Source organism: Mustela lutreola, chromosome 8, assembly GCF_030435805.1.
Source record: "Mustela lutreola isolate mMusLut2 chromosome 8, mMusLut2.pri, whole genome shotgun sequence".
Lineage (NCBI taxonomy): Eukaryota > Metazoa > Chordata > Mammalia > Carnivora > Mustelidae > Mustela > Mustela lutreola.
This window is the reverse complement of record NC_081297.1, coordinates 46,437,338-46,451,444: the sequence shown is the minus strand read 5'-3', so window position 1 is coordinate 46,451,444 and position 14,107 is coordinate 46,437,338. Positions and strand designations below refer to the sequence as shown.

The following is a 14,107-nucleotide window of genomic DNA, read 5'->3' as shown; positions in this document are numbered from 1 at the left end:
AGTAATACGTAAACCACCTTATGCATACATCATTGTGCACATGTGAGCATCTCTGTAGGCAGTGACTCCTAAAGAGACATTACTGGGTTAAAGGGCGCATACATTGCTAATGTTGATAGTGTTCTCAGTGGCTCTCCATAGCAACGCCGCTAGTTTATATTCCACTCTAGGGACTGTGGCTTTGCTGTGGCACTGTGCGTCACATATGACAGAGCCAGGCTGTGTTAGGAAATCATACAGAAATGTATCCGAACAAAGGACCTTTCAGAAAATTCCAGTCTGTCCTTTTACTCTTCTGTCATCTTCTTCCTCCATCTCATTCAAACTAGCAGTGATGTAATCAGAAACATCTTAATATTATTCTTAGTAGGGACTAAAAGCATGGAGATTGAGATCATGACAGGTGTGGGAGAAGGAGGAGGATTCTAAGTATATTTATGAGAGATAGAAAGTGCAGCAAATGACAGGAAGTTTTCAAACCACATACAGTTAAGGCAATGTGTGTAAATCATGGTATTATTTTGTTCTTGTTCAAGCAACTATTTTGTGGTTTAAGTGAGTCAGTGAAACAAGCAGGTCTATAAAAGACAACTTTCTGAAAGGAACCCACATGTCGTCATAGAAGAACTCTGTGAAAATACTCTCTCCGTCTTTTCCTCTTCTGTGTATACCCACGTATTTGTTTTCCATGTTTACATCCTGATACTCAAGTACCTGTTTATTCTAAGGCATTCCATTGTTTTCCTTACTGTGTTTATTATATTAGGATCTTTCTATTTCTACAATCAATGGTAATAAGCCAAATGCAGTTTTGCTTCTGTGTACATGTTATATAAATTATTTAAAAAGTGAAAAATAGTCATTTTCTTAATATTACAAGGCATTACCATTAAAACATGGGGTGGGGAATGGACAATGACCTCTTCTCTCTTATTCACTTAGTAGGGATTCTGTTTGTTCATACCCCATATGAACAAAATCACTAGAGTCCTTATCATTTCTTTTGTTTTCTGTGTTATGATCATACATTTATTCAAAGCCTATCAGTTATATCACACTGTATGAGAGATAGACTATTACAGTAAATATAGATTCTGGCAACACAGAATCTCCTCTCTCTGCCTCTCTCTCCCCCTGTTGATAAAATATTTGCATTTATAAGGTACAATGATACAGTCAATTAGTCAAAGCAGTCACTAAGTAAAAATATTAAGTTACTTTCATTCAGAACATTTTTGAAAGCATAATTGCCCTTGGTATTTTCAGTTTACCCATTTGAAGTTCTGACTGTTTTCAAGTGATACTCTAATGGTGACAGCCATTCCAAATAGTTGTGTATTTAATTGGAATACATATACACCCTCTTAAAGACAGCTGCTTTGAATACTAATATTCATTCTGCATTTTTGAGTTTTGGTAGAAGACACATCTGAATCTTCTAAGAAATCTATCAAAAATACATATACGTACATAAAATAATTTGTGTCCAAGTATAATGCATGGTCAATAGTGATTTGTCTTATTTTACCAATATTTATCCTTCTAAATAATATCATCCCTTCTAGAAAGAAAGAACAACTATTGACTACCTAAAACAAAAATTTCCCGTTTGAAACCAAAGTCTCACGTATCTGTTTGAAATAAATTGTATATGGTGACAGATAAGAAATAACAGATTTCAGAATGGGCTGAATATTAAGTGATTCCTGGTACTACTAACCATTTGCTTGTAGTCCTGAACAAGTTATATCACCAACAGTGACTCAGAATCTAAAAATAAAGATGATCACACTACTACTATCTAATGAAGTTTTTTTATGTGTGGTTAATTTAGTGCCCTGAACCTCCTAGATGAAAAATAGGATAGTGGCAAGTGGAATGTGGTTAAGACCATAGGGTTTGGAATCTGGATATGTGAGTTTAAGATCTGGTTCTGCCATTTACTGTGCATCCTTGGTTAAGTTACTTAACCTATCTAACCCTTTGTTCCCTCATATATACAATGAAGATAGTAACAGTACCTACACCATGAGATTGTGTTTTAGGAGTTTTGTAAGAATTAAATGAGATGATACATGTAAAGTATCTATCAGAATGCCTGGCACCTAACTAGCCTTAGCAAACTTTTGCTGTTACTGTGATTGTTTGGGGAGCAGTAGAATTAATGTGCTTTCATATGTTGTTATGTTCTTTCATGTTGCATTATCTCATGAGTAGATTCTGGAAACCGAAATGGAGGAAGTGACGATAAGGCTAAAAACGCTGACAGAAACTATTTAAATATTTTACCTGGTAAGTAGTATTTTATTTGAAATTGCAGTTTTCTTATAATCACATCCATGGAGATCAGAGATTTGAAATAGAAGTTTTTATGGTGTATACATTATAAGAAGTTTGTCAGTGTATCACTTTGAAGCAACATTGTATCGACAGAATGTACTTTCACAGATGTTCTGCAATTTAAATCTTTATTCTTATTCTAGTTCTGACTTTCTAGATCCATATAATAAATATTGTTCAGACAATTGCATAAATTTGATAGCATTTGCTATTTTAAATTTCTTCTATTATACATTGTTTCTTTGTTTCTTAAATGAAGCGAGAAGTCATTTTTACTGTAAAATATAAACAATACTAGAGACAGAAACAGTTGAACTTGCAGAAAAAATGTGGGTCACATAATTTTCAATCTTTCTTACTTCCGCCTCCCCATAACCGTTCCTATTTCCCATTTCTTTCATTTCCTTTGTTGTTTTTGGATAGATTATTTATCAGCTGGAAATTCAAGCTCTTGATCTTCTTCCAGACTGAATTCACTGTGGTGACCCTTGTAGTGTTTGGATGACAGGGTATGTAGCAAGGAAGGCATATCTCTTCACAAGCATAAAGTCTGTTAAGCTAACTAGTAAAGTTTGCATTTCCCTAAATAACTAGGTTGTTCCTTCACTGTTTCTACCCCAGATTTTCTACAGGTAGGTCGCATCCCATGTAATGTAAGCAAATAGCATATCGCTTTCTGGTATCCATCTTGTCAGTCCCAGTCAGTTAGCTTGTGGTCATCAGCTTCTGAACTCCTTCCCACCTTCAGAGATCCTACCTTCGTGGGTAATGTTAGAGGCAGGATTGCATCATCACATGCTGTTTCCTCCACTTTGTGGAACAGGAAGCTGTCCTCCTCTCTATCTAAAAATACCTTCATTGAGACAGGATTTATTGTATTTCTCTGCACAGATCCATAATTTAAATCATCCATATTTTGTGGCTTTCTTAAAATGTGCCAATCTCCTTACCTATTCCGGAGGTACCGATGTGTGGGTTTTTTGCAATTTACCTCTTTCTTGCTATATTTATTTCCTTTCTTGCTCCTTTTTGGGAAGAGCCTATAGGTTAGTATCCCAACCACTAAATCAGGAGGATATGTCATAGTGAGCATTAGAAAACGAGTACCTAACTATTGGATTAGATACGCTGACAGCATCTGAATTTCCATTTGTCCAACAGCAAGAAGGTTTACCAGAAATGAAGATCCAAATCACAAATGCTTTTCAGCTTTCAAGCTACAAAAGTTTTATTTATATATTTGTATATTTATATATTTCATTATCCAAGTATTTATCATTTATATCATCTAATTCTCACAACAACTTATTAAGGAAAGCAGTTAGACATTATTTTTCCCATTTCTTACACGAAGTACAGAAAATCTATAAATCAGATTGATTTGCCCAAGATCACTCAGCCAATAAGTGCTTAGAGACCAGACTTTCTCAATACCCAGTCTAGTCCTTTTTCTGCTATATCATATTATTTTGATGACCACTGCCAGCTCATAACACCCATTTCACTACTGGGTAAAACAAGGCCAAGAGACAAGTCATGTAAGGTCAAATGAAGCAGTGCCAGTTCGGGGATTAGGAGCACCTGACTTGTTCACTAAGTCATCTGCCTCACCACTGGACAATGGCCCATGTTTAAGGCTGCCACTCCCCTCATCGAAATGATCAGTTGGAGCTGAGGTGGTAATGTACTTCGCTGGGCCCAGAATGATACTGTCTCGTATGGTCTGCCAAGTTTCTGATAAGCGGTCTGCATCTTTTATTGCCTTCCAGGAAAATTGTAACTCTACTCTTCCACCAATTTTCCTTTTCCTTTGTTTTTGTTTTTGTTTTTGTTTTTGTTTTTGTCTAGTTTATTTTGATATGTCTGTTACTATAATTTCTTTTTCTGCTTATTTAGTCTTTCATCTTAAGTCAAAGAAAAAAAAAAAGGCCTTTGCATGGGGCCTGTCAGTGGCATCCATGGGTACAGCTTATAAACACTGGGTACTACAGATGAGTAAACATTGTGCTAATGTATGTCTAATACTTTTAAGCATACTGTGAGTTTTATAAGTCAATATAAGTAAAATCCTATAATAATGACTTTGAAGCAAGGGGAAGTAGAATTTGTGAGGACAGGGGTTAGAGATGGAAGTGTAGTTCTTAGAAGAGCAAAGCTTTCCTAGAATTTTCTTATCAAAATTTCCAGGAAGGCATGTGTGTTTGTAAAAACATAGTCTTTATAAGCTTGTATATTTTACGTATTTATATTGAGAGAAACTGTAGAATATAAAGGCCGTTGACTAGTGTGACTACATAGAAAATGGAGCAATTATAGGAAGCATGGATTTTAAGCCTTGTCTATAAACATTTGTTCATCCAGTCATTCAACAAATACTTACTAAGTACCTTCTATGTAGCAGGCACTGTTCTGTATGTTGGAGATAAAACAAGATAGACAAAATCCCTATAGTCATTGAGCAGAAACAATGGTCTCTTTGATTTAAAAAAAAAAAAAATGCTTTTGCACAGCAGAGGAAACAGTCAACAAAACTGAAAGGCATCCATAGGAATGGGAGAAGATATTTGCAAATATCTTATCAGATAAAAGGCTGGTATGCAAAATCTGTAAAGAATTTATCAAACTCAACACTCAAAAAAACCCCAAAAATCCAGCCAAGAAATGGGCAGAAGGCATGAACAAACATTTCTCCAAAGAAGACATACAAATGGACAATAGACATATGAAGAAATGCTCAACATCACTCAGTGTCAGGGAAATGCAAATCAAAACCATAATGAGATACAACCTCATGCTGGTCAAAATGGCTAAAATTAACAAGTCAGGAAACAGCAGATGTTGGTGAGGATACAGAGAAAGGGGAACCCTCCTATAGTTGGGAATGCAAACTGGTGCAGCCGCTCTGGAAAACAGTATGGAGGTTCCTCAAAAAGTTAAAAATGGAGCTACCCTACAACCCAGAAATTGCATTACTAGATATTTACCCAAAAGGTACAAATATAGTGATCCAAAGGGGCACCTGCACCCCAGTGTTTATAGCAGCAATGTCCACAACAGCCAAACTATGGAAAGATCCCACATGTCTGTCGACAGATGAATAAATAAGAGAGGTATGTATGTATGTGTGTATATGTGCATGCATGCGCACACACACATACACACACATAAAATAAAATATTATTTAGCCATCAAAAAGAGTGCGATATTGCCCATTGCAATGACATGGATGGAACTAGAGGGTATTATACTAAGTGGAATAAATCAGAGAAAGACAAATACCATATGACTTCACTCATGTGGAATTTAAGAAACAAAAGAGATGAACATAGGGAAAGAGAAGGAAAAATAAGAGGAAAACAGAGAGGGAGGCAAGCCGTAAGAGAGTCGTAACTTAAGGAACCAACTGAGGGTTGCTGGAGGGGACATGGATAGGGGTTGGGGTAACTGGATGATAGCACTAAGGAGGGCACTTGAAGTAATGAGCACTGGGTGTTGTATGCAACTGATGAATCACTGAATTCTACCTCTGAAACTAGTAATACACTATGTATTAATTAAATCGAATTTAAATAAATTTTTTAAATAAAATAATCTCAAATGAAGAATTTCAGTGCTGAGAAGAAAATAGAACAATGTGGAGAAAAAATAAGGGGTGTCCTATATCAGATGGGAGAATCAAGGAAAAGCTCTCTGAGAAGGTACTCTTTGATCTGAGACATCATTAGTGAAAAGAAGTCAGACATATAAGAATCTTGGGGAAAAACTCGGACAAGGCAGCCCTGATTTGGAAATAAGCTCTACATGTTTGAAGAACTTTACAAAAGCCTGTGTGGCTGCGTGAGAGGAGACGGTGAGACAAGAGGACAGACAGATACATAGGCAGTCATATAGACCATGGGAATCACAGTAAAGAGCTTGGATTGTCTTCTGGAAGAAGTGTGAGCCTGCTGGACAATGTTAAGTAGATGAGTGATATAATCTGATTTATAAAGAAATTGTTTGGCCTGCAAATGTGGAAATGGTTTGTAGGTAGGAAAGATGGGAGCAGAAAGATGAAGAGGCTTTGACAAAACCCTAGGTGAGCGATGATGGTGGCGTGTACTAGGGTATGAGCTAGGGTAATAGCAATAAAAATGGAGTGCCTCAGGTTTGAGATAATTGTTGGAGATATTATTGAAAGTAGTTGATGGTGCACTGTACTGTGGGTTAGGGAAGAAATACCAAGATAAAGGAGGTAATTAAGGGCAACTTCTGTGTTTCTGTCCTGTGCCAGTTAACTAACTGAAGGGAGATTAGATCCATGAATTGAGATGGAGAATGCTGATTTAGGGTGTAGGGAAGAGAGGTTATCAAGCAACCTGTTTTTACATGCTCACTTTGAGTCAAGTAGGACATTTTGAACATTTACGTAAAAATAGAGATAAGTACTCATTTGGTTTCCTTACTACTTAGTGATCACTTCAGGCCAATTTGTGAACCTAATGCAAAATTGGCTATTGTCTCTTTTTTTCATCACCTCTCCAAGAATGAAGGAGCCGGGGCTGTATTTGCTTCCTGAGCCCAACATAGATTCCTGATACACCTCTCCTAGTTCGGCTCATTGACGGCCATATAGTTCCTTATAAAGCCCACTGATGAATGAGATTTATTCATTTGAAAATCATGCTTTTATTTGGTGTTCCCAGGAGAATTTTACATTACACGGCATTCTAATCTCTCAGAAATACATGTTGCTTTCCACCTTTGTGTGGATGACAATGTGAAGTCGGGAAACATTACTGCTCGAGATCCTGCCATTATGGGACTTCGAAATATCCTCAAGGTTTGCTGTACCCATGACATCACAACAATAAGCATACCTCTCTTGCTGGTGCATGATATGTCAGAGGTAAGCAGGTAGAAGAAGAATAATACCGTAATTTTATAAATATGTTAACCATCAACATTGCATAATAATAATAATCCACTTTACATTTTAAAAGCACTTTTTAAAAATAATCCAATGGACCTTTGTATCCCCTATATGGTTAATAGCACTGAGTGACATATGATACAAAACAGTAAATAATCCTTAACAATTTATGTCCAGAGAATATAGTAAGTAGACTAGAAAATAAAAATTAGCTTAAGCTTTGGATAAGACATATGGCCCTACTCCTCCCTTTCTCTCCCTCTCCCTCTGTTTTTGTCTTAAGTAGCATTAGAATTACCTCCACGTTTATATTTGGCCTACACTAACATTAAAATTAGTTTGCATTCTCTGACTATGCATTAATAGGCAGCAGAAGGAGGTGCTAGATAACAGGAAGAAACCAGCCTCATTTTAACATTCTCTCAAGAATGCTCGAGGATGCGTTTTGGATAATACAGTTGTTGGCTTCCACAGTTAAAATATGGTATAATCATTGATTGATTTTATTACATACTGTGCTTTGTTTTATATTTTGGAAAAAAGTCTTCCCATGACTATCTGCTTTCTCCTGTTTTCCTTCTCATCCACATAAAAACTGGTTAGAGAGGATAAGCTGAAGAAATAATGCAAAGACCAAAACTCAACTTCAAATAGTTTGGAGAAACAAAGTAGCCTCAAAACAGTGGGTGCAGGCAAGTGTTTTTGGGAGAGCTAGTGGTTAGCCTGGTGGTGAAGGACCCGTATCAGCAACTTGGGGCCCTCTGGTTCAGAGGTGGCTTTTTTTTTTTTTTTTTTTTTTAATAAAATGGCTCGATGTGCATTGTGAATGTCAGGAAGGAAGCCTGCCCATTGATTATTAAAACTTATTTCCCAAAATAAAAGATGTATAAATGCTACTTTTTAGAGCAAAACATTTCGATTCATTCATCTTAAATGCAGTACCCTATGTAAACACACACACAAAATCAATTCCAGGTAAGACAGGGTGATTTTAAATGACTTACCACTTACATCCCATTTGTATTTTCATCAGACACATTGTTTCAATTAAGAGAATTCTGGCTCCATCCTATGAAAGCTGCATCACACTGCCTAATCTGTCACCATTCACTTATGTAGCCTAAGTCATACCTAATATGGTATCAGGAGAGATGAACACACATGGTTTGTTTGGGGTTTTTTCAACTGTAGCTTTATAAAGTTTTAGTTCCATCAGGCATGTTTAGCCGTGGTTAAGTTATCATCACTAACTAGTCCATCTATAAAAGTCTTTGGAGAATAACAAAGAAAGTTTGTGATGAATTCCAGCCGCAAGGAAACATCCAAACCTTCCTGCAGCTGGACTCCTGGTTAACCAGTTTATAAAAATGGTTATATGTAGGTGGGAAACAACCTCAAAAACAGTATTTCCAAAAGTCACTAAGTTTGGATTTATTTCCAGACATCTGATACTACTAGCATTCCCTCTCCCACAATGTTACAAAAGTTACATGTTTTAAATTGGGACAGCCAGCTGCAGGACATTAAGTTTGTTTCCAAAGTGTCCATTTTAATTCACAAAAGTATATTGAGCCACCATCCTCCCATTTGTTGTATTTAAACACCCATTCGGGTCACGAAGTTTATTCTACAAATTCAGACAACACCGCACAGGATACAGAGTTAATCTTTGTTTTAGTTTTCGTGCAAGGGTCCCAAAGCATTTTCAGGTGTTGTTTACTTTCTCTAACAAACAGAATTTCTAGACACTCGGTTACCACATTTTAGTGGTGCACAGTAAAGACTATAGTGTCTGTGGTATTTAGAGCTGTAGAAATTAATTGTAGTTCTAAGGAAAAAAAAAAAAAAAGACGGAAAGGAAAGAATAATCTATCAGCAAGAAAAGAGACATCCTGATAATCACCAGGTTATCCCCGTAGATATTTGTGATATAAGATACTGTCATACTGGAGCCAATCTAACCTGATGGGTGTAGAATGAACCTGTAAGTCAAGAATCCCAAGTTCCTGATTCCCTTTTATTTTTTACTGTTAACTTGTTCAATAATTTGGAACTTAGAGCTTTTAGTTACTATAATTGTGGTTGATGAAGATGCTATTTGTTTTTAAATTTTTATTAGAGTAGAATACACATATAGAAAAGTATACTGAAGTATATAGCTCAAATTTTCACAAACTTAACACCCCTGTAACCAATACCTAGATCATAAAACAGAACATTACCACCACCCCAGAAGAACCCTAACCCTTCCAGTCTCATAAACCATACTCTCTCCATGAGGGTAACCATTTTTTTTTTTCCATTTTGAAAAGCATGGATTGCTTAGGCTTGTTTTTGTAGTTTATATAAGTAAAATCCTATAGTATGTACTCCTGTATCTGGCTTCTTTCACTCCATAATTATGTTTGTAAAATCTACCCACATTATTGTCTATGGTTGTTCATATTATTCTATATTACTCTACTGTGTGACAGGACCACAATTAGCAATGCATTCTACTATTTAGGGACATTTTGGTAGTTTCTAGGTTTTGATTATTACGACTTATGTTGCTATGAACATTCTAGTAGGTAGCTTTTGGCATTTCTATTAGGTATATACTTAGGGATGGAATTGGTCAGTGTCATGATATGTGTATGTTTAGCTTCTGTATTTACAACCAAATAGTTTCCCAAAGTGGTTTACTTAACCCATTGTTTCTGCATGTGAAAAATCAGAAAGCCAGATTGTTCCTCACCCTGAGATAATGACTAAGAAACTGATTAATAGGAGTATTTCAGGTCCCTCAGAGCCATATACTTGAGAGTAAAGAATAGCCTTTCAGTTTCTCCCATGGGTGTATAAACTCAGAAAATAACTCCTTGGTTACATTCATTCCTATGTATTTTATGGGTTTTGGTGCCATTGTAAATGGGATTGATTCTTTAATTTCTCTTTCTGCTACTTCACTATTAGTATTTTTTGCATTTTTCTGTTTTAATTTCTAATGTAATAACTACCAAGAGATAAAATCCACATAGGCAAAAGCTCATTGATGTCCTCATTGATTTTTAAGAGGGTAAAAGATCTCCCGCCTCGGGGTCCTTGCTTCTCGGGGAAGACTCCCTCTGCCTGTGCTCATGCATCCTCTTGTTCTATCTGTAAAATAAATAAAAATCTTTAAAAAAAAAAAAAAAAAGAGTGTAAAAGATCCTAAGACCCAAAAAGATTGAGAACCACTCTAATAAAATAACAAATGTACAGTTTTGATTATGAAGACTTGCAACATGGGAAAGTAATTCTGGTGATAATGAAAAGAAGTAGAATTTAAAATGGTATAATCACGGATCATAACTATAGAAAATAAATGGATCAGTTCTAGTCTGGCAGTAGCACTCATGTGCGCATTTGATCAGAGATTAGAAAGGAATGTAGAAAAATGAATGCATTCGGCGTGGTAGGTGACCGGGACAGGATGTTTGTGTATTTCTGTCACTTTTGTAATAACATGTTATACAATAAAAGCATTTTAATGCATTGTTCCAATATTATACAAGTTAATGGAATTAGTCATGCTAAAATTGAGAATATTTGGAGTTCCTATGTCACTTTGTCTTTAGAATTAATTATCTAGAAAGTTTTAAGGGTATGTTTATTTTTTTAATTATAATTAGTAGGATAATTAAATTGGTTTGTATTCCACAAATGTAGTCTAACAGTTACAACAAATTATACCTAAACACCAGAAGAAATCCACCTAAAGTTAGCAAATAGGTGCCCAAATCTGTTCACGAAGTAGATGGTCAATATTATAGGTCTTTTTTTTTTTTTTTTTACAGAGTTCTGTTAAAAACATATGATTTGTTTTGGTCCTCTTTTTAGGAAATGACTATACCATGGTGCTTAAGGAGAGCAGAACTTGTGTTTAAGTGTGTCAAAGGTGAGCAGAACCTTATATTTCAACAACATGACCTGTATTTCTTAGTCCCAACTATTGAAAGTAGAGCAGCTCAGGAGAAGAATATGAACATTACCTCTGTCCTCTGGTGTCCCAGTTAAAAGTGGTTTAACAAGGCAAATATTCTTTTACTTCTCTTTTTCCAGTCATAAAGGAAACAAATCTCTGGCCCTCTTGAAATACAAGGATATTTGGATGTTATTTGTATTTTGATCTGATTATACCTTGCTCTCTCTTGCCTTTTTATTTTCTTAAGAAGAAAATATAGAACCACATCTTCACTTTTCCTTCAATAACCTGCTTTAGCTTCACTGTGTAGAGACTAAAAGGACTTGAGAAATCATAAGGGAAAATGCATTGACAAAATGCATGGAGAGTTAAGGATTGCAGAAGTTCATCTGTTCTTCGGGCCTAGCCTCTCCTGCACATGAGTGGCTACCCAGAAAGGCAAGACATGAAGCCCCACAGTGAAAATTCAGTTTATCTCCATAAGGGGCTGGTAGGTTTGAAGACCAGAACGTGTAATTCAGCAAAGTCTGTTGCTCTGTTTTAGGTTTCATGATGGAAATGGCTTCCTGGGATGGAGGAATTTCCAGGACAGTGCAGTTTCTGGTACCACAGGTGTGTTAATAGATCTCTCCCCAGTTTAATCTCTGCTATAATATTGTCCCAGATACAGCTAGGCACCCTGTCCCAAACTCAGTAGAACATAACAAAATGCTAATATCTTTCTATTTATTAAAGAGAGAAGTGTTTGGATGCCATAAAGGCATTTAGATAATTGTCAAAGATGTCAGCATCTTCCACTCAAGGGATCTTTTATTTAACCCTAGAACCAAACTTGACTCATTTTTTGTTTTTTTCCCACATTCGTGATCTATAGTTCTTGAAAAATTCACATAAAAGGACATTAGCAGAAAATGATTCTGTATTCTATATAGAGCTTAGCAAAGTCAGTGGTACTTTAGTTACTGACTAAGCTAGAGTTATCTAGGGATTTTTCTGGTAATTAAACTTACTATTTGACAGAAACAACATAGTTTCTCAGAACGAAAACACCCGCTGCCCATAACCATGTGGTTAACTCAGTCATGAAAGAGAATTTCCAAATACGGCTGTCCTTATCTAGGAATAGTTCCATATTTTAAATGACTTTAAAATTTGAAAAATCAATGATGGTTTAACAAATGTGAACTTTTTTTTTACTTCTGACAGAGTATTTCCGAAGAGATGTTTTATCAACTTAGTAACATGCTCCCCCAGATCTTCCGAGTATCATCAACACTTACTCTGACATCCAAGCACTAAACCCTTAGAGACTGACACATTGGCAGAAGAAGCCTCTTAAACTTTCCAGGAACTTGAGCTGTGCTGGGATTCTGTCAAGCAAAAGATGCCCAGAAAGAGAACTTATAATCCAAGTCACGAATCAAATCATGATGTATGTCTGTGAAACCTTCCAAAAATTCATATACTGCATAGCCTAGTGATCAGCCTTTTGGTCATACATTTATTCTTAACATTTCTTTATGAAACAATCTTTTTTTTTCTACTGTTATGCCCTGTCTGCAAATATTAGTACCTGGACATTTGATATGGGAGATTGTTCATTGCATTTTCTTGGAGACATCTGAGTTTTCCAAAAGATTTGAATCATATCAAGTGCAGGACTTCATTAACCATAAGAATAAAATCTTTCCTTTACCTTAATTTGCCAAGCAAAAATTAAAGGCAGTGCGATATACATTGCAAGTATGGATTTTTTTGTGAAAATCTTTGTAGTAACACAAGCATATGAGACAAATGTGCTTATTCTTTTAAATTCTATTTCAAAAACTCTTTCTAAGGTTTTATAAGTCAGGGAAAAAAAAAAAGTCAGAAAAGGACTTTGAATTCTTTACCTCTGTCTCATCCTCTCTATATGACCTTCCCCTTGTCTATTAATAACATTTCATGGGCTGGGAAAATAGTATGCTCATTTGCAAGCCCAATGGAAAGTTAGTCCAAGCCAACACCCGGCAGAATTTCAGTGCTCATCAACATCATGACAGACAACAAAGATCATTTTTATTTCTCCATCCTGCTTCTTACATTCTCAACTTCCTTAACCAGTCTTCCACTTCCTGCATTCCCTTGCTGATAACTATGTCTCCATTTCGTTCTGTGCTCTATTTCCTCTCCCCTTTTTCGTCATCTTTCCTCCTTTCTCAGATGATGCATATCACTTATTTCTCCCATCTGTAACACATTTGCTGTAAGTAGTGACTATATTAAACAAAGACATTTACAAAAGAAACAATTTCATCATATTCAAGTTATATGGATTTTGTAACTGACCAATGAAATGAAATGAAGGACCTTTGATATCCTGATGAGGTGTTACATCTTGATTCCAAGAAACAGAAAGCACTCTCGTTAGTATATCTAAATACTTAAAAATAGTAAATTATAGAAACTCTTTTCACACACAAAATGCTTCTCCATAACGCAGAATGTGTCTTGATTTTCTGTGCAAGGAAATGACTGTCCAAGTAACAACACTAAGGAGGACATGGACTCCAGACTGTATCTGTTACACACTAACACCTTCCACATGCTTTTCCAGGGAACCTGGTTATCCCACCAAGAAGAAGGTGGGTATTCTGCTCTCACAGTGAGAAATTATCTTCCAGGCATCACTGTTGTCCTTAAGACTGATTCTAATGCAAAGCAGGGTACACAGAGGAGGAAAATAGGGGTGTGTGAGAGCAGTATCAAAGACTACTTTAGATCATAATGTGAAAGGTCAGATTGGAGGTGGGTGTCCTTGGATCCATATAAGGCATTCAAAAGGAGGAACCAAGAATCTTTCCATTGAGGTCCTGTAACTAAGTGGACAGCCAGTAGCTAGGGGTACAGCCAGAGGTCAGGGGGAAGGA

At 36.1% G+C, this 14,107-nt stretch overlaps 1 protein-coding gene across 1 annotated transcript in view; it reads left to right on the top strand.

Moving 5' to 3' along the window:
- C8H12orf4 (chromosome 8 C12orf4 homolog) overlaps positions 1-12,941 on the top strand; it is a 40,338-nt gene extending 27,397 nt beyond the window's left edge. Inside the window, exons 10-14 of the mRNA XM_059184552.1 lie at positions 2,218-2,292; positions 7,026-7,228; positions 11,114-11,171; positions 11,743-11,810; positions 12,405-12,941. Of these exons, the coding sequence (XP_059040535.1) occupies positions 2,218-2,292; positions 7,026-7,228; positions 11,114-11,171; positions 11,743-11,810; positions 12,405-12,497 (497 nt within the window). The 3' untranslated portion in view covers positions 12,498-12,941. The remainder of the gene's footprint in view (positions 1-2,217; positions 2,293-7,025; positions 7,229-11,113; positions 11,172-11,742; positions 11,811-12,404) is intronic.
- Positions 12,942-14,107: the final 1,166 nt, after the last annotated feature.